At 42.0% G+C, this 27323-nt stretch overlaps 1 protein-coding gene across 4 annotated transcripts in view; it reads right to left on the bottom strand.

Annotated features, from left to right (window-relative positions):
- Positions 1-4915: 4915 nt before the first annotated feature.
- Positions 4916-27323, bottom strand: part of LOC145352554 (tumor necrosis factor alpha-induced protein 2-like) — a 64580-nt gene continuing 42172 nt past the window's right edge. For all 4 annotated transcript variants that reach the window (XM_080202557.1, XM_080202554.1, XM_080202555.1 and 1 more), the window contains exons 5-13: positions 25949-26060; positions 25637-25759; positions 23444-23544; positions 17390-17488; positions 16072-16198; positions 15211-15333; positions 13865-14020; positions 10788-10909; positions 4916-7967 (exon numbers count right to left, since the gene is read on the bottom strand). In XM_080202557.1, the coding sequence (XP_080058683.1) occupies positions 7811-7967; positions 10788-10909; positions 13865-14020; positions 15211-15333; positions 16072-16198; positions 17390-17488; positions 23444-23544; positions 25637-25759; positions 25949-26060 (1120 nt within the window). In that variant the 3' untranslated portion in view covers positions 4916-7810. The remainder of the gene's footprint in view (positions 7968-10787; positions 10910-13864; positions 14021-15210; positions 15334-16071; positions 16199-17389; positions 17489-23443; positions 23545-25636; positions 25760-25948; positions 26061-27323) is intronic.

Raw genomic sequence — 27323 nt, 5'->3', positions numbered from 1 at the left:
TTGAATGGCGGGGCAGGCTCGAAGGGCTAGATGGCCTACTCCTGCTCCTATTTCTTATGTTCTTATGTTCTTATACCAGGTTTAATCATAAGAAATATAAATATGAATATAGAAGCCAAGAGATCAAAGGCCACATGAAAGCTAAGGGCACAAGTTAGAGAGTACTGACAGTTCTAAATTGGATGGATATTCACGTTTTAGAGAAAACACCCTCTCCTGCTGTCCTTGCTGTTGCTTTTCAGTCAGTTCTAACTGCCATTGTGTGTGCCAAGAGGGTGCAGTCTGAAGCCTGGCTTTTTTTTGATCATTGATTTTCAAGAGAGTGGAATCTTTTCTGCTGCTGGCACTTGGAGGAGTTGAAAATGCAATCGTGCAAAGAACCTGCAGTCTGCAACATGGGGAAACCTGAAAAACTCACTAATCCTGTGCTTGCTTTACTCCTTGTCCCTGGCAAAAAGGAAAAGAAACATGTAGTCAGTCATCTTTCTTAGAAAAGAGAAGCAAAGAAACATAGAAGATCGGAGCAGCAGGAGGCCCTTCGGTCCTTTAAGCCTACCCCGCCATTCATCATGATCATGGCTGATCATCCATACTCAATAGCCTGATCTGCTTTCTCCTCATAACCTTTTATCCCATTTGCCCCAAGTGCTATATCTAGTTGCCTCTTAAATACATTCAATGTTTTGGCATCAACTACTTTCTGTGGTAATGAATTCCACAGGCTCACCATTCTTTGGGTGAAGAAACATATCTTCATCTCCGTCCTAAACGGTTTACCCTGAATCCTCAGACTGTGACCCCTGGTTCTGGATTCCCCCACCATTGGGTGCATCCTCCCTGCGTCTACCCTGTCTAGTCCTGTTAGAGTTTTATAAGTTTCAATGAGATCCCTCCTCGTTCATCTGAATTCCAGTGAAAACAATCCTAACCTAGTCAATCTCTCCTCATACATCAGTCTCGCCATCGCTGGAATCAGCCTGGTAAACTTTTGCTGCACTCCCTCGGGCGCAAGAACATTCTTTCTCAGAAAAGGAAACTAAAACTGCACATAATATTCTACTTGTGGCCTCACCAAGGCCCTGTATAATTGTAACAACACATTCCTGCTCCTGTACTCGAAATCTCTCGCCTATGTTTCTTTGCTCCTCTTTTTGAAGAGAGATGACTGACCACGTGTTTTTTTTTCTTTTTGCCAGGGACAAGGAGTAAAGCAAGCACAAGGTTAGTGAGTTTTTCAGGTTTCCCCATGTTGCAGACTGCAGGTTCTTTAGAGGATTGCGTCTTCAACTCCTCCAAGTGCCAGCAGCAGAAAAGATTCCACCCTCTCGATAATCAGTGATCAAAAAAGGCCAGGCTTCAGACTGCACCCCCTTGGCACATGCAATGGCAGTTAGAACTGACTGAAAAGCAACAGCAAGGGCAGCAATACAAGAGTGTTTTTCCTGTATCATTTGCCTTCTTTACCATCTAATGAATCTGCATGTATACTTCAGCGACTCAATGACTTCCTTTATGCAAGTGAATGAAGAACTGGAAATTTTCAAATATAGCCAAGCTTCAACTTGCAAGAAACCATTCACATATAACTCCACTGCCTTGTCATTTTTACAGCCACTGTCCATGTTTCCCTGCTCTAGGACTCAAGTTGCAGCTGCAGCAGTTGGGGGATTTCAGTGGGCAACTCTTTGGTGAATGAAGTTTAAGTATCTCACACATCAATTGTCACTTAGGCTCAGATAAGAGCTCCCTGAGCACTCTGAGCAGGAGTGGCCTCCACAACAGCCCTCAAACCCTCTTCCAGCAACTTGTCCTACTCTGCATAATCTCTGCTTATTCTCCTAGTCATGCCCTATTCCAAGGAGAAGGCATATGAGTGCACCCATGTCTGGGAGATACTAATTCTCGTAGAAGCCTTAAAATTATTTTTATTTTATTAATTTATGGGATATGGGTGTTGCTGGCTAGGCCGGCATTTATTGCCCATCCTCAGTTTTCCTTGAGAAGGTGATGGTGAACTGCCTCCTTGAATTGCTGCAGTCCACGTGGTGTATGTACAACCACAGTGATGTTCGGGAGGGAATTAGAGGACTCCAACCCCAGACACTGAAGGAACAGCAATATTTTTCCAAGCCAGGATGGTAGGTGGCTTGGAGGGGAACCTTCAGACGATGGTGTTCCCATGTATTTGCTATCTTTGTCCTTCCCGATGGTAGTAATTGTGGGTTTGGAAGTTGCTGGCTAAGAAGCCTTGTTGAGTTCCTGCAGTGAATCTTGTAGATGGTATACAGTGATGCCACTGTTTGTTGGTGGTGGTGGGAGTGAATGTTTGTGGAAGGGATTAGCAGGAAGTCCTCAGCAGCTGCCACATTCATTGTAGATTTTTGCAACTTGAAAAATACAAATGCACCAAAAAGCAGCAACTTGTAGAAAAAGCCAGAACTAATCAATGAGAAAGTTTTTTTATTTGTTCACTGAATCTGAGAGTTGCTGACAGGGCCAGAATTTAATGTTCACCCCTTAATGCCCTTGAGAAGGTGGTAATAAGTCATCTTCTTAAAACTGCTACAGATTGATGGGTCTAAGCATGCCTACAATGCTGTTAGGGAAGGAATTCCAGGTTTTTGAGACAGTGGAGGAATGGTGATCTAGTACCAAACCAGGATATTGTGCAGTTTGGAGGGGAACTTTCAGGTGTTCCCATTGCTTCCGTTGCCCTTGCTCTTCTAGGTGATAGAGTTCACTGATTTATAAGATGATATTTTATGAGCCGTGGCAATTTCTATTGTGGGCACAGTGGCATGGTGGTTAGCACTGCTGCCTCACAACACTAGGGTTCGGAGTTCAGTTCCAGTCTTGGTTCACTGTCTGTATGGAGTTTGCACATTCTCTCTGTGCCTGAATGGGTTTCCTCCAGATGCTCTAGTTTTCCTTCTACCATGCAAAGCTGTACAGGTTAGATTGATTAGCCATGCTAAATTGACCCTCGTGTCAGTGGATTAGCAGAGTAAAAATGGGAATAGGGCCTGGGTGGGATTGTGGTCAGTGCAGACTCGATGGGCAGAATGGCCTCCTTCCATATTATAGGGGTTCTGTGACTTCTATCTTGAATACAGTATACATTACAAATATAGTGTGCTGGTGTTGGAGGGGGTGAATATTTAAGCCAGTGGATGAGCTGCCAGCCAAGTGGGCTGCTTTGTCCTGGTGTTACAAATGCAGCATTTTAGTGGATGGTTATGTTTTAAAATGTCTCTTTTAACTTAAGGTAAAATAGAATGCTCTGAATTGGTGGATGGTGATCATTCTACTCAACCTCTGACTGGGGACAGACCCATCTGGTCTGGTTGTCATGTCATGGGGAAAGAACCCTGAACAAAAATTATTGAAAATCGAATTACAGTTTTTACATTATGTAATGGGAAAATGAACTGCTGCTTTATGAAGACACAGAGATGAAGAAAGGGAGAGAAAAGGAGTTACTGCTGTGTGGAGAAATAGCAGTTGCCATTTTTCAGAGCAGAGTTTAACTGCTTTTCAGTAAATAATTAAGCAAAATGCTTTTAAAAGTTAATTTTCCATTTGAAAGAAAAGGAACTGAACTAATACTGAACTAATGGGACTTGTCAGGATCTCAGGAAAATAATTCACCAAGATTAGCCTTTGCTGGTGAAAGTTGGTGCCAGGATGTTCCAAGTGGAATGATTTGACTCGGCATTGTAGGGAAAATGAGTCTTCAGGAAACTGGGAATACCTGGGACATGATTTTGTATTGCTGCCCATCTGCCAGGAGTGTGGTGCATAACAAAATGAGCTGAAAGAAGAATTTTGATTGAGTTAATTATTTAATGCATAAGTACATTTTCTTTGGTTTGCTGTGTCAGTTGCCTGTTAAGTAATGTTTAATCTATGTTGACTTAAGTTGTTTTTTGCAGTAAAAGTCTGAACACAGGAAATCTTGTCCTGCAGTTATTTGGTCCCTGGGGCATTCATCACAGTTTTAAATGTCATTGGTCTCTATGGGGACTGTAACACTGGGATAATGTGGAGCTTCTTGAGTATTGTTGGAGCTGGACTAATCCAGGCAAGTGAAGACTGAAATGAGGCCGGTGAATCTTTGGAATTCTCGGTACCAAAAGGATGTTCAATTATTGAGTATATTCAAGGCTGAGATTAATGGATTCCTGGATGGGATTAGGTGAGAAAGTGCTGATGAAGTCAAAGATCAGCCACAGGTTTGAAGAGACTATGCCTTCCTTCTGCTCCTATTTCTAATGTTCCTACTGATGATGCTCGGATTGGGATGTGACCTTTCATGCTGCTTAATGCGTGTTCAGTTCTGTGAGCTGGAGATGGGATACCCAACTGCGGGGAACATCAGTTGGAACTTGGAGCTCCAAAACAGCTGCAATGGCACGACATCAGCTTGGCACACTGACTGATGTAATCTGCCTGCTCTCCATATGTCTGGCAGATGTTAGCTGCAGACACATCCGTCCTTCACCAACCTGCCGGACAGCACAATTCACAGAAGTGTAGGCATGCCATGGACACCATTTAGTCCTCAACCGGCAGCCATTGTTATCAAACAACGGGAACTGCCAGTGAACGTTGTACAGCACCATTTGCAAAGTTTTACAGATTTCAACTGATTATCAACTTGACAACCAGCTGGACAAATTTATTCCAGATGTTCTGAATAGCTGAGCAGAAATCCTACACCCAAATTGATGAGATCTTGAAGAGATTGTATTACACTAAACATTGTCAACCCATGGGTTTGTTATAATGCATTAAACTTAACATTTTTCATAGGAAAAAAGGAATATGTCAGACTTGCAAACCAGAAATTGTGTTATACAGAGTGCCTGCTCAGAGATCAGATTGTTTTAGAAAACGCAAACAATAACAAGCCAAATAACAATTGTACTTTTTATTTGTGAAGCACCGGAGTAAAGCCAGAGATTGTGTGAGTAAACCTCAGTTACGTCACTGTCTCCAACAGAGAATAATGCATAAAATTGTTATAAAACACAAATCATTTTGCATGTACATTCATAAACAAAAATGCAGATTTTTTTTAATACTGCGGAAGTCCTATTAGGAAACAGACTTATATAATTACATAGTGCATTTGTATTTAACATAGAAACATAGGAGTAGCAATAAGAGTCATAATACTTTTTGTAATTGTAAGTACATTACCTGGCTCATTTCATTTTTAGGTATATTGTAAAACTATGCAAACATTTTTTTAATTCTGTAAAATACTGGGCAGATACATGTATGCAGCAGTATCTACATAATGCACCAGAATGGCTTTTGAAGAAAATTAACATGATTTCTAATATTGAAATTATTTAATGCCCTCAGCTGATGACTAGGTATTAAAATGTAATTGTTCTAATGCTGAATATTGTGTCTATTAAACACAAGTTTTAAATAGGATAGCCTAGAAGTAACTATTCGCAACATCAACAAATGCTTACGTTGTTGATTTGACTCTCTTGCCCTGGTATTTTGATATAAGCACAAATACAAAGACAAAAAAAAGCCCGGGAAAAAGGCCCTTCGGCCCATTCAGCCTGTTACAATACTGGACGGAGAATGCCCAATAAAAGTGTTCACAGTTTACTCTCTATTATTGTCAACTATAATTTCTAGGCTACTGTTTCCAAAGAATGTTATTGGCTTAAAATGTAATAAAGAGGTAGTGGGCGAATTTTCCGTTCTGCCCGCCATGGGAATCATGCTGGGCGGAAGGCGGACCATGGAAAGGTCCATTGACCTCGGGCAGGATTTGCCGGTTTCAGGGCGAGCATGACCAGAAAACCCCGCCCAGTACATTTGTTTGCATCCCTATAGCTATCCCTCTCTTATTCTTCTGCTCATGAGACAGTTGATAACCTTGCTTGCCTGAGTATGATGTAAAATTAGTATGGAAAATAACCTGAAATTTCTCAGAACGTCATCACCCAAATTGTGAAAATGGGCGAGATTTTCCAGCCACGCACTGCCTAAGGCCAGAAATTCCTGCCCAAAGATCAAAAGACCTTTGAATGGTCCACCAAATTTTCTGTCTGGCCCGTGACTATTGCCACGGTGGTTGGACAGGAAAATTCCGCCTGTTAAAATACTTTCTGTGCTATGAGTCTTATGTATCCACCCATATCAAAACGTTTCACTTTTCATCCAATTAAAACAAAGTTCCGAAAGTCCAGCATTGATTGCTTGAGAAATTTTAACTTTTTGTGACTGTTGTACCTTATGTTATATCAAGTAAAACATTAAAGTAAAAGCTGAATCTTGGCACAGAATCCTCTTATTGATGTTGTGATTCTGAGTTAAAAATACACTCAGAATGTGCATCAGGACCATCTGGAGTCAAAGAATTTATAATCTGAATTTATAATTTTGTAAACTATTCAACAGTGGTAAGTCATCTTTCACCTCCAGATTCAAATCCAGAATAAGATAATGGGATTGAAGTTGTACATTGTGTGCTGTTTAAAATCTCATTCCAGTGGACAAGAACATTCAGGCCAAAGCGGCTGGCACTTCAAGGTGACTGCTGAGTTTCCCTACTTAACAACAATGGCTCCATCTCAAAGCATAATCCATGGATAGTGATTAAATATTAGGGTAGATTTACAATAGGTGCATGCTCAGTGTTCAGTGAGGCCACAATAACAGCATTAGGTGAAGCCAGATGTGAATCGTTGAGCTGCTTTATTGCAGAGCTAGAGACCACAGAGTACCCCAGCTACAATCATCATTCACTCATTCAACACAGCTTCACTTCTAACATAGAGAAAATGTAAGCTCCTGTTTAGGGGATGCTTACATAGCGCTAGTCTCATTAATAAGAATCATGAAACTACCAGATTGTTCACTAATGTCCTCCAGGGGAAGAAATCTGCTGTCCTTACCCAGTCTGGCCTGCATGCGAATCCAGAACTCTGGCAACATCATTGACTCTTAACTGCCCAACGTAATGGCTGAGTAAGCCACTCAGTTCAAGGACCATTATGGATGAGCAACATATGTTGATCTTGCCAATAGCACTCACATCCCAAGAACAAATTTAAAAACAAGTGTATTGTCTTCATAACATTTTCAGAATGAACTTCCATTCTGTGCAAATATTGGCCATAAGAAATTGAACCTCTTACGGTGTGACCTTCAGGCCAGAGCAGAGACTCATGTTGCTGCAGTCTGGTGTTCCATTTTACATCAGCCTGCTTCCTCTATCTGTTTCCCGCAAACAGATTACTCCTCCCTCCACTGAAGAGCAGAATTCACCAACATAATTTGATCATGACCCCCTCCTGCTGCCATTGAATCTAAATAAGTAAAGGTGTCGGGACAGCAACAGGATCTGAACAAACACTAGAATGCCAATGGACTTACCTTTGTCTACCACACGCCATCTGAATCCTAATGTACAGTTCTAAACCTTGTTATCCCATGAATTTAATCTCCCCCCTCTCCCCCCGAGATAAACTCAGGCTGACACTAGCATTTATAACACATGTTACATCATGACAATGTAATCAGCAATTTCTAACAGCGGTAAAGTTCTTTTGGATAAGCTGAGAACGTGATAGATAGATGTTCCATAAAATGCAAGTGCTTTCTTTTTAATTAGGCAATCAACCAAAGGGTGGCTGCTGTGTGGGAAAAGGAGAAATTCCATAGTAGTACAAGCGATAAGTTACCATTTGACAGTGCTACATCTGGCTTTGATGTGCTCAGTGTTGACCAAAAAGAAATCATTCTTTTGCTGCATTGTTTCCCAATGAGGAGTTGATTTCTAGATAGCTTTAAGAAGGGTCGTGTTGGAAAAGAGTTTCCTGTTTACAGAAGAGTCTCCAATGTTCATAGGAGTGTTGAGAATATTCAGAATCTTCTTTTCATCTGATTTTTTCACATTGACTTTCATGTGTAAGATGGTTTTGATGTGTTCTTTCCTGTAGAGAGTGGAATGTTGGATGAGGCTGAATGTTTCAAAAGAATTCTATTGTAACAGAACTATGCTTACAGCTACATAAAAGTCTCATAGCGTCAGGGATCTGGGTTTGATTCCCAGCTTGGGTCACTGTCTGTGCAGAGTTTGCACATTCTCCCCGTGTCAGTGTGGGTTTCCTCCGGGTGCTCCGGTTTCCTCCCACAGTCTGAAAGACGTGCAGGTTAGGCGTATTGACCCAAACAGGCACTGGAGTGTGCCGACTAGAGGAATTTCACACTAACTTCATCGCAGTGTTAATGAAAGCCTTACTTGTGACTAATAAATAAACTTTATTTTAACTTTAGAATAATTATTCTCTCCAGGCACACTGGTCAGTGGATATCTGCATGCAGGGGTGAATTGCTAGCTTAGCTAATAACAACTTTGGAAAGAAATTATCCAATTGTAATAAAATCTTAATCAGTGATGCCTGTTTTCTGCATTAACATGAATCAGAATTCTCAACACTTTGGATGTTTTGGACACTGGTGTGTGGCAAGTTTAATATTACGCTCTGGAAATTTCTACACCAGCAGATGATAGGAGTCAATAATATCAGCTGCTTTTTCAGAACACCATTGGCTGCAGACTGGGGGCAGAAACTTGAGTTGACCAATAACACACGTGATTTTAGCAGCTTTTGTTCTAATTAATGCAATTTCTTTAAGGTTATTGAAGTATGCATTTGATTGCATAATAACTGCTTATGCAGTTGATTGCAGTAGTTTACTTAGAATTAAAATTATGATGCTGACAGTTTGAATCCTGCCACAGGACTGCCAGCTACACGCTCAGCAACTTTTCAAGGTCACCAGTAATCCATACTTGAAGCATTCATTTAAAGTCACCTCCGGGCAGACTCCCTCACAGAGACTGCACAGCCACTTTCAAATATACAAAATATCCTCACCCAGACAATGGGCTGGGGTCAGAAAGTCTACAACTGGTGAGTGATGCATCATAGTTGTGTAAATATGGAAAGTCCAAGTCAATTTTTGGAGCATTCAGTAGAGAGTTTTGTCTGGAATCTGTGCCAGCAGACTATTTATTCCACCATCACTATTGAATCAGGAAATTCAATGCAAAGTGAAGGACTGTACATCAATAGCAGTATCGGGCAAAGTTTTCATAGAATCACAGAATTGTTGCAGGACAGAAGGGGGGCATTCAGCCCATCGTGTCTATGCCAGCTCTCCATAGGAGCATTTTACCATTCTGTCACTCTCTTGCCTTCTCCCCAGAGCCCTGCACATTCTTCCTTTTACAATAACAATCCAATTCCCCTTTAAATGCCTCAATTGAAGCTGCCTTCACCACACATTCAGGCAGTGAATTCCACATCCTAATTGCTATCTGTGTGAAGAGATTTTTCCTCATGTCAATATTGCTTCTTTTGCCAATTACCTTATTTGTGCCCTCTTGTTCTTGACGCTGCCACCAATGGGAACATTTTTTTCCCTACCTACTTTGTCTAGACTTTGAATACCAAATCTCTCAGCCTTGCTCACCTGATGAAGGGGCAGCGTTCTGAAAGCTTGTGCTACCAAATAAAGCTGTTGGACTTTAACCTGGTGTTGTGAGACTTCTTACTGTGTCCACCCCAGTCCAACAGCGGCATCTCCACTTCATTGCTCCAAGGAAAACAGAGATTTTTCCAATCTACATTTGTAATGCAAGTTCCTCATCCCTGGAACCATTCTAGTGAATGTTTTCTACACTCTCTAATGTCTTCACATCTTTCCTAAAGTGTGACAGCCAGAACTGGGTGCAGTACTCCAGTTGAGGCTGAACCAGTGTTCTATACACATTTTACACAACTTACTTGCTCTTATACTCTATGCCCCTAATAATAAAGCCCAGGATGCTGTACATTTTATCAATTGTGCTCTCATATTGTCCTGCCACTGTCAATGATTTAAGCACAAATAAACCCAAGTGTCCCTACTCCTGTGCCCCCTTTAGAAAGTGTACCCTTTATTTTACGCTATCCTGCTGTGTTTGAAGAGCATTAATTAATGCAGAGCATTACAGCATACATGCAATCTGCATACTCAAAGGAACCATTGCCTATAATGCATCAGCCACTTTCCAGAGATTTCTTCTCATTGTCAATATATTACCGCCATTGTAGGGGTTTTATTGGTTGCACGATCAGTCCACACACTCAACTCCCTCACAATGCCACAAACATTTCTTAAGAACAATTAAAATTCAGTTTCATCCAATTGCTCCCATTTCCAGCAAGATTGCATGTTTTCTCAGACATTTGGCAATGCTTGGATTTGTTTGGAAGATGATTTTCCATTACAGAACTCTCTCCAATCAGTGTTATTGCATCTTTGACTTTCACACAGGTTTAATTGAAAATTGCTATAAAATGCTGTTTGAATTAGGTTATTTAATACTACAGTGTAATGCATAACAGCTTTTAACTTCTAAGAACTGTGTTTTCCTGATGTTATGTTTAGCTCCATTTACTATGCACCTAAAATATTCCAAAAAATATTTTAACAACATTGCATCTGTTAAACACAAAAACATCCCTATCCTTACATGCTTGTGTTTGTACAACTTTCAAATTATGGAAAGGCCTTATCAAAGTGATCTATGCGGGCATTGAAATTTAAATACTGCAAAGAATACTTAGAAAACTTTAAACATATTCCCTACATATCTGAACAGAATGAAAATTGGACTCTTTTCAAAGCGTAAGTGAATTTCTAATGAGTCACTTCACGAAACATCATCAGATATGTGGAAATACTTTTCTAACTGTTCTTACCCAACATCCGGGAAGTCTTGAAAGAGTGCAGCAACTTCCATTATAATTGCATTGACATCACTTAGTCGGATGATTTCAGCTATTTCACGGAGTGCAGACTCTAGATATGTAGCTTCAGATCCCTGGTTAAGTGGGAAACAAAAACAATTCTCCTATTAGATACATTAAAGAAGAAATGCTACGAGTGTGGTGGCAGAACAGTAATCAGTATATATTGCTGAGGTAATGAAATGCAACAGGTGCCTCAAGTGATTTATAACTACCCGGCACGGTGGCACTGCTGCCTTACAGCACCAGAGACCCGGGTTTGATTCCTCGCTTGGGTCACTGGGCCTGATTTTACCATTACGTCGCACCCATTTTCGGATGCAAAAACATAGCAAAGTTGAGCATGAGGCCATTAATGCGATCTGCGTCCGCAGAGATGCCCACTTTACCAAGACCCAATAATGGCCGCAATCCAAACCACAACAGCAATTTAAATGTATTTAAATTGCCTTAATGAGCTGGATGCCCAATTTTACCAGCATTTCCCCCTTTACCATCGTGTACACGCGTCTAGATTCAGGGAGAAACAGACATGCTCCGCAAAAGTCTGTTTCGGGCACTCCAGCTTCTGAAGAGGTAAGTTCAGAGCTTCCAATAGCCCTCTGACTCAGATCAGTGGTGGGGGGAGAGGGGGGAGGGAGGAGGGATGCCTGATCATTTTCTGGTGGGGGGAAGGAGGAGGTGGGTCAGATGTATCTCTGGTGAATGGAGGGGAGGGAGGAGGATAGCCAGATCGTTGTCTGGTGCAGGAAGTTGGCGGTGGGGGGGCGGGGGGGCGGGGGGGGGGGGGGTGGCGTGGTGGTTGATGGCAGATGGTAGGGGGTGTGCAGAGGGAGGCCAGATTTTTGTCTGGTGGGGCAGGGGGAGGGGAGGCAGGCCTGATCATTCCCTGGTGGGGAGGAGGAGGTGGGTCAGATGTATCTCTGTGGCGGGGTGGTGGGGGAGGTTAGAGAGGAGGGAGGCCCAATTGCTGTCTGGTGGGATTGAGGGGGTGGGGTGGGGGGATCATTCTCTGGTGCATGGTGGGGGGAGTTAATTCTATGCCATCACATTTCTAATTCTGATCATTCCTGTTATAAATACTACTTTGATTATATTTCACTTGCCATGAATTTTTTTTCCTCTACACCAGCAAGTTCAGAAGAAGTAGAAATGATCTTATTCCCATTTCCCAAATTATCCTCTAAACTTGGAAATGCAGCTCTTAGAATCTACTGCAAGTTGGCTGTTGCTAAACACAATTCCAATGGTTGTTGAATCAAGCAATGCTTGTTTGTACACGTACCTATCTGTTTCATTACACAACCTCAATAAAGGCCTGGACATGTACCTGGGTGGATTTTACAAGTACAGGCAGCAGAAAGAAGGGATTCCACTGCTATAATAGTGCACGTGCACTTAATGAGTTAAACTGTCAAAGTATTCGAACATTCCTTGTTTCAATTCTATTTTGGCCCCCTCCCACAACTTCTTTATTGGTATATCACTGACTATTTCGGTGCTGCATCAAGCTCTCGTCTGGACTTGAAAAAATGCATCAATTTCACTTCTAATTTCCATCCTTCTATCATTTCCACATGATCCATCTCCAACACTTCCCTTCCCTTCCCTTCCTTGACCTCTTTCTCTGCGCATCTGATGGACTGTCCATTAATATCCACTACAAGTTCACTGACTCCCACAGCTATCTTGGCTACAGCTTTTCACACCCCACTTCCTGTAAGGACTCCATCTTATTCTCTCAGTTCCTTCACTTCCATCCCATTTGTTCTGATGATGCCAGTCTCCAAAACAGCACTGCCGATAAGTCGTCCTTTTTCCTTAATCGTGATTTCCCACCCACTGTGGGTTCTCAACTGTGTCCGACCCGTCTCCCATGACCCTGTTCTCACCCTTTCCCCTCCCTTCCAGACCAGGATTGGAGCTCCCTTCTCCTCATTTTTCACCCCACCAGTCTCCGCATTCAGAAGATCATCCTCAGCTATTTCCACCAACTCCAGCATGATGTCACCACTAAATACATTTCCCCTTACACCCCCTTGGTCCAGTCCTCCATCACACCCAACACCTCACCCACCACCCACAGAACCTTCCAATGCAATCAGAGAACCTGCATCTGCTCATCTTCCAAAGGCTTAAACACTCTATTCAGGTGAAGCATGACTTTATGTTCACTCTAATTTGGTCTATTGCATCCTCTGTTCCCAATGTTGTCTAGTTATGTTGACAGGCTAAATACAGACTGGATGACTGCTTTGCAGAACACTACTCTGTCTCCAAACATGACCCAGACCTTTTTGTTGATTGCCATTTAAACACACCATCCTGCTCTAATGTCCATATGTCCATCCTTGGCCAGTTGCAATGTTCCAGTGAAGCCCAACTCAAAAACTTCCCCTTCTTTATTAAATCCTGCTTTCCATCATTTTTCCCATATTGCTGTCTCTTCTTCTCCCACCCAGGGCCATTGATTATCTGTTTCAGGTTGTTTTTTGACATTCTGCTTACTTTTGTTCTGCCATTTCCATGTTCTGATCTCTTAATGGCTGCTATTAGCACCCTTCTTAGCCATGACCACCACCATTTACAATCCCTTTGTATTTTTTTGCCCATGACATTGCTGTCAATCTTCCCTGTCTCCACCAACTGCTGGCCCTCTATCCAGTAGCCACAGCGCCCACCTCACACTCCCCCCTCCTCCCACCTCACCACAACAGTGTCAATCTCGTCCTATTTACAGTTGTCTTCAGCTCTGATGAAGGGTCATCCAGACTCAAAAGCTTAGCTTTTCTCCACAGATGCTCTCAAACCTGTGGAGATTTTTCAGCATTTTACTGCAGCTGACCAGTCTTATCCGCCAAGCTTTGTGTGGTTACATATATGCACTGTAAACCTAATGTCGACCTATCACATCACTGTTTTTCATTCTAGTGCTGTCTGTTTCTCCCAATCCTTTGTGCAACTTGCTTTCCCGTTCCAATGCCATATCCCGCCTCCCATCATTTTCAGAACTCATTTGGTTTACTTACAAAGAAACTGAATAATTTCTGTAATTGGTCAGCTTCATTCTCTATCTGGTTTGCTACTTGTTTCTGTTGATTTTCTGTTTTGCAATTCAGCCTTTTCTTCATAATTCTTAGAATATATTCTGTAATGAGCTGCTTATGGATTTCTCTCAGTAGATCCTGTTTAAAAAAAACAAGATAAGAATTATAGCAGGGTGTGGATATGGAATATTTTATTCCTTTAAAAGCAAACATCTACATTTTTTTATGAAATGTTTCCAAGTTAAATGTTTATCAAAGAGCTTTTTGGAAATTGAGGCTCCCTCCATCCTCCAGTTTTCTGCTGTTACTTATTTTCGAAAGGTTTGCTTTCATACTGAGCACTTCCCACCAACTGCCAGTGTTCTTTGTGGATTGAATTTTTCCAAGGTAGAAAATGATTAGGAGGAAGAACCATTTTCTGGCCCTGACCATGCTCACTCTCAACCATGCTTAGTTCCACAGGAGGCTGCCCCTCCCTATTCACGGTCCAACTGAGGACCCTGGCCCGAGGACACCATACAGAGAGCCATACAGAGCAGCCAAAGTGAAGGGTGATTGGTAACCCCACTGTGAATGCTGCTGAGGTGAATGAAGAGGGATCAGATGGAGGTTCACGAGTTGATGAGCTGCAGACAAGGCAGATCTCCCGTGTGCTCTGGTAAAAATCCATTCTGCCTCAATAATGCCTTGCTAAATTACCTCAATATATTCTTTAAATGGTTTCCTGCCAATGCTGGATGAGCTACTGCCAAATCCTTGAAGCTATCCCTGGACAAATTATCAGGAGGTGTCAGCCTGTTGGCAAACCAGCACCCATCCTCTGCTACAAATTTGTCACTATTGCTCCCACCCCACTATCTCCAAAAGTCTGAGTCTTTTGAAAACGTCTCCTCCATCCCATGTCCCTGTGAGTGCTGCAATTTCAGTTTCTGAGGGTTAGCAGTGATTGTGAACTTTAGCAATCACACTTAATTCTGTCCACACCCATGTGTGATTCCAACATGAGTCACTGCTCTGGGACATGACCACAAGTGAGAGTTCAGTCTAACTGTTCTTCCTTCCCCAGCCCAAGGTTAAGAAGGCTAATTGCATGCCCCATCTGTGGAAGTTGGTTAAGATAGCATGGAATGATTCTGGGTCTTTGTACAGCTCAGTGTCCCGCCACAAAGACATTTACATATCGATCTATTGGCAGTATTCTAACATTCTCTTCAAAATGGTTAGCAGAATGTTGGCACAACTGTGGATTATCATCTTTGCAGTGTTATTACTGTGCATTAGAGAAAGCTATTGATTATGAGGAGGTTTTTCTCAATCCTGTGACATACCTGATACTGTAGTGCTTTCAATTTCTTTAGCTTTGTGAGATATTCCTCTGTAATATCATAAATATTGTCTATGGGCTCCGGACAGTCAAGCCATTTTGCTGTCACCAGCATTTTGCAGTGAGGCTAAGGAAGAAAGTGAAGGATTTAATTCACAATAACTCAAATTATATAAATGGAAAATAATTCTTCTTTTCAAAACTTGACCCCCAAACAAATGTTAACAATTTGTTAAGCCAGATATTTCCAAATGTTATTTGGATATTTCCTAATACAGATTTGCACATTGTCAAGAGCAATGGGAATTTTCCTTTAATAAGGTTGAGTAAAAATGGTGGAAAATGGTAGGGATTGAGCACAGTATACATAAGTATCAGTCATCATGTATAAAGAAAATGAAGAATCTTTCTCAACATTTTTCTCAACATGATTCTGGGACTTCGTATAACTCAGTGCTAGGTGGCACAGTGGTTAGCACTGCTACCTCAGAGTGGCAGAGACCTGGGTTCAATTCTGTCCTTGGGTGACTATGTGGAGTTTGCATGTTGTCTCCCATGTCTGTGTGGGTTTCCTCTCACATGTCCAAAGATGTGTGCATGTTAATTGGATTGGACATGCTACATTGTCCCAAGTTGTGTAGGTTAGGTGGATTAGCCATGTTGAGTGCAATGGGTTGTAGGGATAGGGCAGCAGAGTGGGCCTGGTTAAGGTAGTCCGTAAGAGAATCTGTGCAGACCTGTATGGGCCAAATGGCCTCTTTTTGCACTGTAAGCATTCTGTGCTTTCTCAATTTTATAAGAAGTTGCTTCTACAGGCTTTTAAAATTCACTTTTGGGGTACATGTTTACTTTGCTCATACCATACCTTTAATTTACGAAACAAGGTTTTTATCAAGCTGTCTTTTCTCTTTTTTTCCATTTCATTCAGAATTGAAAGGATTTCACTTTTCTGCGCGGCATTTGTGATTTTCTCATTTTTATTAAGGTAATTCCTGTAAACAGAAAGGAAGGTTCAGAAATTGCACATGTTTAAACCCAGAAGAGCCTTGTGAAAGAGAGCTGCAGCAGTCAATCTAGTGAATATTTGCCGCCTTGTTGGGCAAATCCTGGAAGGTGTTAGGGTAAGAGTTGGGGTGGGAGGGTGTGGTGGTGCTGGGGAAAGCACATGGAAGAAAGGTCAGTCATGGAACATCGATAACCCTCAACATTGCTGTAGAACCAAGACACTCCTCCCAACTCCACAGGAAAGTGACCTAAATTTTTTAAAAAGTCACTTGTTAGCACTGAATATATTTTTTGGGGCACCAGGTACAGCCCTGTGAGAATGTTGACTTTTGGTTTTGTTTTCACCCTGATAATGGGTGTATTGAAGACTGATATCTATCCCTTATGTCAATTATGCCTCTTAAAGAGATTTTTTTATACAGCTCACATTTTATTGATCGAAAAATCAATCTTGGAAATTTCATAGAATAGGATCACTACAGTGCAGAAGGAGACCATTCGGCCCATCGAGCCTTCACTGAAAGCAATCACACCCGAGCCCTATTCCTGTAACCCCACATATTTACCCTGCTAGTCCCCCTGACACAATTCTGGCCTTTGGTGACTGGCTGTGTGGAGTTTGCACATTCTCCCTGTGTCTGTGTGGGTTTCCTCCCCTGGTCCAAAGATGTGTGGGTTAGGTGGATTGTCCTTGCTAAATTGCCCCTTAGTGTCAGGGGGATTAGGTACAGTAAATGCATGGGGTTATGGGGATAGGACCTGGGTGGGATTGTGGCCAGTGCAGACTTAATGGGGCGAATGGCCTCCTTCTGCACAGTAGGATTCTATGATTCTGTGAGGAGAATGTGCAAACGCCACAAAGACAGTCATCCGAGGCTGGAATTGAATCCAGGTCACTGGCGCCGGGAGGCAGCAATGCTAACCACCGTATCACCATGTGGTCTATTTATGGCTGCAAAGATATTTTTATGTAACTAACATTCTATTGATCTAAAACTCAGACTGAGAAATCTAACTAAAGTCCTCGAACTAATTATTGTCCAAACAGAAATATTTTAAATTATTTTGTAGCAACTTTGTCTACACTTCCATACAACATTGTTTATGCTTAGTATTGCAAGATATTAGACACATTTCCAATATGAGAGATGTTATACCATTCAGCTCACCAAACCTACCTGATAGATTCACAACTGTTGATAATTGTGATTATATTCGGAATGAAATTAGGGTGGTTGAAATGGCTTTTTTCAAAATTTTCTGCTGAATTCTGGAAGCTGAAAGACATTTTATATTTTATTCATCATTTGTACCACAAGAGCTATAAACAAAGTGTCAACATATTTGTATCACTACACGATGTAATTCAGAATAATTCTAATTTATCAATTAGGTCATTGAGTTTTCTAGGTTTTCTCCATTTTATCAATATCATTGATCCTAGAAGATTGGAGCTAGCATAACTGAGATGTTCAAAATATTATAAGGAATCATCTATTTTCGTGGTGATCAAGTCGTGGGAATTGGACTTGAACTCAGAACTTCTGACACAGAGACAGGGACGCTACCCACTGCACCACAAGAACAGTCAGTAACCATTGTAATGTTTAGTTAATCAAGAACAAGGGAGCATAATTGTAAAATTGGCAAAAGGTCATTTAGGAGTGAAATCAGACTGTACTTTTTTTACACAGAGGGTCATGGAAATCTTTCCCAAACAGAATGTGAATATTGTGTCAATTGAAATTTTCAAGGTTAATATGGAAAGATTTGTGTAAGGTAAGGACATCAAAGAATACGGAGAAACAGAGGGTTAATGGGTGTGAGGGACAGATCAGCCATGCTTGGGTTAAATGTGGGTAAAAGCTCACGGGCTAAATGTTCCAATTTTACAATGTATTATAGTTACTATTTCTCTGAATATGTCACCCTCTTCCTCCTAAGCATAAAATATATCATCCTTCATGAACATCCTTCTTGCATCTTTATCTGCCTCCTTCCTGTTAACTGCAATCTTCAGACAACCCACCAGCAGTTCTGATGTGACACAATCAAACGTTCTGAAGCTGGGTACATGCTGTGACTTTAGCACAGTTTTCAGAAAATTATTGCTTTGGAACTAAGCATTACTGTAGTTACTGAAGGTCTTGTGGTGCAGTGGGTAGAATCCCTGCCTCTGAGTCAGAAGCTCTGAGTTCAAGTCCCATCCCAGGACTTGATGACCAAGTAAGGTGTGTTCACATCACAAACAAGTTGAGAGTCCACCTGCAAATCCTTCCTAACACACCAACGGCTGGTGGTAAGAGCAAGAGAGACTTCTGGTCAACCATGCTTGATGTGGATTGGCACCCCTCTAGCTTATAATATTGTGTGGGATTTTATTCTTTGACAACAGTTAACCACACAATAATGAATAAACCATCTCTTTCCTGTTAACCGCAATCTTCAGGCATTCCAGCAGCAGTTCTGATGCAAGACAATGAAGCGGCTTTGAAGCTGGCCACATGCTGTGACTTTACCACAGATTTTACAAAGCAATTGGCCGGGGGGGCGGGGGGTGGGTGGTGACCCTGAGCCCACGCTTGCCGGTGGGGCTCAAGATCTGGAAGCTGCAAATTTCACCAGCGAGTTTGTGATTTTGGATCTTCTCCACCCCTCGCCATTGACCTCATCAGGTTAATGCCCATTGTGAACGTGAACCTGCTTTACAAGCATTTAAATAGATTTTACCCTAAATAACATGTCCCCTCAACAGGTATTGACCTCCCCGCTGTATATTGACACCATGACACAGCATCGGTGTGGTTTACAACAGGTTCACCTAAATGTGAAACTGTTATAATGGTCTCCTGGGAGACGCAAAAGGTATGTATTGCGCCAGGGGAAGATTGACATGGCCAGAGAGAGGCCTGGTAGATGCCAACCTGTGCCATGGGATGGGCCCTCATGGGAGTTTCATAGTGGGATGGGGTGGGAGACTGGGGGCTGGGGGGGAGAGGGGGGTGGTGGGAATCCATTTAGATGTGGTGAGGACCAGGAGTGGATGGAAGAGTTGTGTGTGCCAGCTCAGTCTGTTGAGGGGAGGGTGGGAGAAGAAGCCAATTGTCAGGGAGGGGGATAGGGGTGGGGATTATGGAGGAGGCCGATTATCGGGGGTGAAAGTGATGATTGAGGGTGGGGGGTGCAAAGAAAAATGCTGACTCCGATTGGGGCTGGGGAGGGAAGTCCCTGAGACCTCAGTTGTGGGCTGGGGAGGGAGGTTTACTGGGGTTATGATCAGGGACCCCCTTAAAGAGGGCACCCCGATCTCTGAGCACCTGGCTTTTGTTGGTGTGTTGAGGCACAGCCCCTCTGTATGATAGCATAAGACATGCCCCCTTGATTTTGTTTTGGCAGAGTGTGGTAAGATCAGGAGAGAAAACCGACCGGTTTCTAAGGAGAGAAACATACCAATTTTCTCACCGGAGTCAACACTTTGTCATATTTGGTAAGATTTAGCTCTGTAGCTTTGCAGCGGAAACTAAGCATTAGCTTTGCCATCACTTTTCTCTTAAACTCATGTGTTTTCTATTATAGGGAGCTAAGAAAAACAACATTTTATTCCAACAGTTTCTGTCCAACAATTCTTGGCTGGATAACACTGAGCAGGAAAATCTGTTTATTTTTCCTTCACTGGAATGAAATGGTGGCCCAGTTGCAGAATCCATTTATCAATTTTAAGGTTTAAAAATTTGGAGAGATGGCACATCAAGATGAGTGGTTCCTTCAAATAGGTTTTTAAAGTCATTTTGAGAACCAACAGGCCACTTGCAATTTCTCCAGCCTGGCTAAGTCTACGTTCCACATATGTAAAATGGCTGGCATCAGCGAGCAGGAAGGGGACAGAAAGAGAGAGACAATGGCTGAAAGCAGAGAGGGGGAACAGCAAGCACCAACCGACTGAGTTTTAAGAGATATTCTTCCATTATTGAAAGGACCTTCACCATATTTCTGGCAGCTTTTCTGTCCTACATTCCTGATCTTTGGCCACCCAGAGCAGAATGCGGGCGGACAAATCAATGGACCTCCTCATGGATCTACTCTTGGGCCTGGTCAAGGTAGCCATCAACAGAAAATGTCCATATCACTTAATCCATGCAGGCAGATCCTGTGGGCAGATCATCGACTTGCTCAACTGACAGTGAACATCCAACTAACACTAAGACATTGCAAGACCCAAAATTCCAAGCGGTAAAAGATCAATGTCTCACTCATAAAGCAGCCTGACCAAAAGAAGAAATCCCATGACAAATCTGGAAAACCTTCACACATCCAACTAAATTCCAGAACAATGTGATCAAAGAAAATCAACTGTACTAGTCTCCTGTAGACCCAGTAAGAAGTCTCACAACACCAGGTTAAAGTCCAACCAGTTTATTTGATAGTAATCCCACAAGCTTTCGGGGTTTGCCCTTTTGTCAGGTGAGTGGAGAGTTCTGGTCTCAAACAGAGCCCCTGACAAAGGGGCAAACCCCGAAAGTTTGTGTGTTTACTATCAAATAAACTGGTTGAACTTTAACCTGGTGTTGAGAGACTTCTTACCGTGTTTACCCCAGTCCAACGCTGGCATCGCCGCATCATGTCTAGTCTCCTGTATCCAGGTTATTGGCTGTGGAAATGCCATCATCAAGGCTGGTTTGATGAAAATGATGTACAAATGTGTGACCTCCAGGAAGGAAAATGAATAGCCCTCATTTCCTGGCAGAACAACCCAAGGTTGCAAATCAAGAAGGCAATGGCTCAAATTTGAAGCCAAAGATGTGAAAAGATAAAGGATTGGTGTTGGGAAGAAAAAGCCAACAGATCCAACAATATGCTGATGATCATGACAGGTAAAGCTATTTTGAAAGTCACTGAAGTCAAATGGACAGAATCCTCTTCACTCACAGGGTGGTGTTCTGGCAATGTTGGAAGGAGCATTTTGACTAACTCCAGATTGACAGATGATATTCTCCAGGCTATCCCCCAGTAACCTGTGGTACAATCCATGGCTGAGCTACCATTGATGGGAAAGCTGAGACAAGCAATCAGAAGTTTGAAAAACCACAAGGCTTGCGGCCCTGATTGTATTCTACTGGAGGTCTTCAAAGCTAGAGTCATAGACATAGAGTCATACAATGCAGGAAAGGCCCTTCGGCCCATTGACTCTGCACCCACAATAACTACCATTGGCAGACTTTTGTTCACATCAAGGCCCAATGCTTTTAATCTCTGAATCTGGGAGGAAAGAAAACTTCCCCATCCCCGACTTCAAGAATACAACAATTCAAGAAGGGATATTATTGAGATATTTTCCTGCTGACTATATCAGGGAAAAGCGTGTGTCACATTCTCCTGAATTGCCTACTTCCAATAGCTGAAGAGATCCTCCCAGAGGCCATGTGTCTTTAGGTCTTTTAAGGCAACTTCCAACTGCCTGTTGTCAGACAAATCTAAGGAACAGCACCGGGAACTCTCCATTGCATTCATCGGTGTGACCAAAGCATTGGATCTTTAAATCACCACGCTCTGTGGGTTACACTCCAAAGATTTGGAAATCCAAGAAACCTCTTTACAATCTTGCAATTGCTTCATGCTGCAATTGTCTTGAGTGGGAGATCTACCTGACAGTGCACACTCAACCCATCAATGATCAACACCCTCCGGTGAAATACAGTCTAAATGGAAAACTCCATAACCTCAGTTGCCTCAGCTGACCACACTGACCAAGCTACTCTGACCACCATGTATATACATCCTGTTTTCTCAATTCTGAAATGGCCAGTCTTCCACAGATGACAAAGAAAATGCTTCAGAGATACTCTGAAGCTCTCCTTGAAGCATGGCATGGTTGCTTTGATATTAATGACTGGTAGGAACTCGTTACCAATTGTTCAAAATGGTGATGATCTGTCTATTAAGCAGCAATCACACTTGCATGTGCAGACTCTGCACAGGCAGTGTCTCAAGACACCTTAAAGCTGAGGCACTGAGGCATCAGAGAATGAAAGAAAAGGCAAATCCTGCAAGCGGATCCCAGTACCATGTGGGACATCCTGCCTCATGTATCTAAAAATCTACGGTGTGAGAATTGTCCTGTTCAGTTACATGAAGGCATAAGACAAAAACGCCTGAGTTGATGAGTACAGATTATCCTTGAATCAAGGAACAGCCAATGATGATGACATGGTCTGGGATAAAAATAATTGATGGATAGTTCACTCTCTTCTATGGCTATAAGAATCAATGCTCGTGCCTCCTTGCCCACCTCCCCCCTTCCCCCCCGTCCCTCTCCAAGGAAGGAGCAGATGGGTATCTGGTGTCTAGTGCATTTAGATAACTATATGCATTAAAAGCTCTTCATTTGGTCAGGAAAAAGCATGTACACATTTGGAGAATTGGAAGGAAAATAACTTCCAAAGCTAAGACTTGGAATGCTACTTACTTGCTGCAACCAGGAAATGATACAACTCATCGTCCCAATATGTGATAGATATTTACTGGTTTTATTTGATTTGATTTATTATTGTCACATTAATTGGGATACAGTGAAAAGTAGTGTTTCTTGTGTGGTATATAGATAAAGCATGCCATTCATAGAGTACATAGGAGAGAAGGAAAGAGTGTTGTGTTACAGTCATAGCTAGGGTGTAGAGAAAGATCAACTTAGTATATGGTATGCCTGTTTAAAAGTCTGATGGCAGCAGGGAAGAAGATGTTTTTGAATCCGTTGGTATGTGATCTCAGACTGGTTTGAGGTTTATACATAAACTTCTGCTCAGAAGTACTGAAATTACAAAAAATCTCTTAATTGGCATAACTCTCTGTAACCATGTGGGATTTTGGGACTGCCTCCATGTCAGGATTTTAAAGTTTAAAACATGTATTTATTAGTCATAAGTAAGGCTTACATTAACACTACAATGAAGTTACTGTGAAAATTCCCTAGTTGCCACACTCTGTGTCTGTTCATGTTAATGCATCTAACCAGGTTTTCAGATTGTGGGAGGAAACCGGAGTACCTGGAGGAAACCCACGCAGACATAGGGAGAATGTGCAGACTCTGCACAGGCAGTGACCCAAACTGGGAATTGAACCCGGGTTCCCTGGCGCTGTGAGGCAGCGGTGCTAACCACTGTCACCGTGCCACCTTTGATCTGAGTAGTATTGAGTTAATAGCTTGGAACATTTACATTTCATGGGATTTACACTACCTTTCCAGGAAATAATTTGTCTCCTCGAGCATGATGTTTAGTGCTTGTTCACCCAGTTCACAAGTGAGACTTGTGGTGTCTTGAACTGCTCCATTAATTATCTGACAGATAAGAGAAAAATATTTAGCAAACTCTTGGTAAGTAAAACGTAGCAAAAGTTTTAATCCCACAGAAGCAGTAAATCAACGTGGTAAAATTGTCATGGGTTGATGAAATTTAAACAGAAAGGTGATGCAGTTTGGGGATAGATAAATGTCAAAGGAATAAAGGTGAAAGTTACACAAAATACTAATTTGTTAATGCTTTTTTATTGCTATAAATGGCATCTGTAAATGGAAAGAAAGTGATTTAATACCAATTTTCCCGATTTTCAGATTACTGAATCACAAAGCTTTTCTTTCATGCTGGGAAGAAAGTTGACACCTATCCAAAAACAATTTTATGGCCTCATTGCTGACTATTGTGCTGACTGAGATTAGTTTGAATAGTTACCTCAACTGACTTCCTGACATGCAGGAGAATATTGTTTATAGCACCCCAATCCACAGCACCGACTGGCACCAAAGCGACAATCATGCTTACAGTTACCTCAATTTGCCATGGCAAATAAAAAATGTCACATTGAGTAGGAGGCAGCATTATGAAGTTAGGTCATGTCATTCGGAAAGGACAGTGGGGGGTTTGAAACAAAAACAGAAAATGCTGGAAAATCTCAGCAGGTCTGATAGCATCTGTGGGGAGAGAATAGAGTCAATGTTTCAAGTCTAAATGACCCTTCATTTTTGTTACAGATTCCAGAATCCACAGTATTTGGCTTTTATCTCAGTGGGAGTTTTGTTCTGCTTCTGCTCATATTGTGCTTGGCATGGGATTGCTTGGCAGAAAGTGTTTCATTCTCCAGCCCTGACATTCCTCACTAGGGCAATATACCACCCCCCACCACCCCCCATACCAAACAAAACAGGCTGACAGGTAAATTATTACAGATTTATCATTCTGACAACATTAAAAGAACACATTGCATCTACTGAAACAATGGTGGAATTTAATTGCAGCAAAAAGGGGTTCATGCCCATTGATTCCATTCCACCCATGTTTTTATCTTTTAAAATTCATCCATGGGACATGCTGGCTGACCAGCATTATTTTGCCCATTCCTAGTCTCCCTTGAAGGGGAGTTGAGAGTCAACCTGCTGTGGCTCTGGAGTCACCTGTAGGCCAGATCAGGTAAGGATGATAGATTTCCATCCCTGTAGAACATCAGTGAACCAGATTGTTTTTTCCGACAATCAACAATCATTTCATGGTTATCAGTAGATTCTTAATTCCAGATTTTTTTTTATTGAATTCAAACTCTACCACCTGCCATGGCAGGATTTGATCCCAGGTTCCCAGAACATTAATTGAGTTTCTGGATTAATAGTCTAGCGAGAATACCACCTGGCTCTCACTTCCCCTTCACATGGTCTATCGCCAACATTCCCCTTTCTTTCCTTGACTCTCTGTCTCCATTTCCAACATAGACAAACTGCTAATATTCACTGCTTGCGAGGTTTAACACAATCAATTATAATTAATTTAGAAATTATTTAACTCATTTGATTCTTATAAAATTTCCACTACCCAATGCATCGGTCTCCATTTCAACGAATCACAAAATAACAATGAAGCAAGAGATTCTAAGACTCTCCAGTTCCACTTTGGTTATTTTACAAAATTAGATGGTAGAAAGGAAATTTAAGACCATGTACCTGTGTAATGCTCATAGAAGGTAGTCATGATGCCAATGTTGGAATGGGGTGGGCACAGCAAGAAGTCTCACCACACTGGGTTAAAGTCCAACAGGTTTATTTAGAATCACAAGCTATCGGAGCACTGCTCCTTCATCACTCACCTGTTGGACTTCAACCTGGTGTTGTGAGACTTCTTACTGTGCTTGTAGAAGTGTAAGAGATCACAGCTATATGGGTATGAAGTGACTCATGCTTAAAATTCCACAATTCCTTTGCTTTTTGTTTGATTCACTGTCGCTGTGAGGGAAAATATTTGAAAATGCCACTATATTTTGTAACTTAGCTATAAGATTTCTGCTCTCCTCTTTAATCTTGCTTGGGACAACAAATATTGTTGCAACAATGAAATGTAACAGAAATAGGCATGTTCTGTTTTGGAAATGAGTTCTGTTGTAGGTACCTGAATTATGTCAATAGGTAACTCGCTGTGGTAACAATCATTCAGCACCAAAGGCTCTTCTTCACTCTTCCAGCTCTCCTCTTCTATATGCAAACTTTTAATCATGTGTTTTCTGGCATCCGACTAAAATGCAAAGATAAATGAAGAAGAGCATTACCCATAAAATACGCAGTTTGTACAAAAGTCATCCACAGAATACTGCTGCAAAAAATGTTTGTGATGGAATGGCCACTAAGGCCTAAAAGTCATCATGATGTTACTCAAGAATATTTTTGAATAGGTTTCAAAAGTAAGTAAGTGACAATCGCTTACCTGTAAAACAGAGAAGTACTCATTTTTCAACTGACTGACTGTACTTTCTGGGAGCAGGCTGTTTAACAGTTGCTGCCTTGCATCCTCAGATGGCATGACAGCATTCATTAAGCTAAACAAGTAAAGAGAAATGATTGATTTTACTCATCTGATATGAGTTGTGATAAACATGAAATTAAGTCCATCTTTCAATTCTTGCTTTCTATTGTTTTTATACCCTAAAACACTGTTGAAAGAAATAATGCTAGCAAGCATACGGGGTGGAATTTAAAGCCCTGTCCTGTAATGTGCTTGGTGGCAGGGGACATTTAATTGGGTGGGGATCTCAATCCAGGTTTAGTTCATGATGGATAGCCTTCCTATCACATCGCCAGTTGAGTCCTTGAGTGAGAAAGTAATGCCCACTTAAGAGCCTCTTCCTCCTGATGCAAGTATTCAACCAGTGTGGACAGGGAAACCACCATGTAAGGAGCTTGACAACAAAAAAAAAGTTTAAGGTTTTTTGAGGGCTTCTGGGGTGAGATGGTAATCTGGTGGCACAGGCAATAATGCAGCAGTATTTTGTGTAATGGAATTGTCAGTTTTTCACTCTGACTTACAATTCTTGGTGGCAGGGTGGCACAGAGGTTAACACTGCTGCCTCCCAACACCAGGGACCTCGGTTCAATTGCCATCGTGGCTCACTATTTGTGTGGAGTTTGCACGTTCTCCCCCTGTCTGTGTGGGTTCTCTCCGGGTGCTCCAGTTTCCTCCCACAGTCCAAGGATGTGCGGGTTAGGGTGATTGGTTGTGCTAAATTGCCCCTTGGTGTCTGGGGATTAGCAGGGTAAATACGTGGGTTTACAGGGATAGGGCCTGGCTGGGGTTGTTGCTGGTGCAGGCTCGATGGGATGAATGGCCTCTTTCTGCACTGTAGGGATTCACTGATTCCATGATTCTATGATTCTTTGTTCAGAGTTACAGGCAGTTTGGAATGCTGCACAGTGTAAGTTGCTTCTTCATAAGAAAGGCAGGTAAACAAAAGGACAGGCATCCAGATTAATGTAAGCACATGTAAAATGCTGGTTATAAGAACATAAGAACATAAGAAATAGGAGCAGGAGTAGGCCATCTGGCCCTTCGAGCCTGCCCCGCCATTCAATAAGATCATGGCTGATCTGTCGTGGCTCAGTTCCACTTTCCCGCCCTCTCCCCATAACCCTTAATCCCCTCTCTTATCAAAAACCAATCAACCCGCTTCTTAAAAATATTTAGCGAGGCAGCCTCCACCACTTCAACGGGCAGAGAATTCCAGAGATTCACCACCCTTTGAGTGAAGAAGTTCCTCCTCAACTCCGTTCTGAACTGCCCCCCCTTTATCTTGAGGCTGTGCCCC

Source organism: Carcharhinus amblyrhynchos, chromosome 14 (genome assembly GCF_965287045.1).
Source record: "Carcharhinus amblyrhynchos chromosome 14, sCarAmb.v2.hapA, whole genome shotgun sequence".
NCBI lineage: Eukaryota > Metazoa > Chordata > Chondrichthyes > Carcharhiniformes > Carcharhinidae > Carcharhinus > Carcharhinus amblyrhynchos.
Note: the sequence above shows the minus strand (reverse complement) of the source record. Positions and strands in the feature narration are given on the sequence as shown.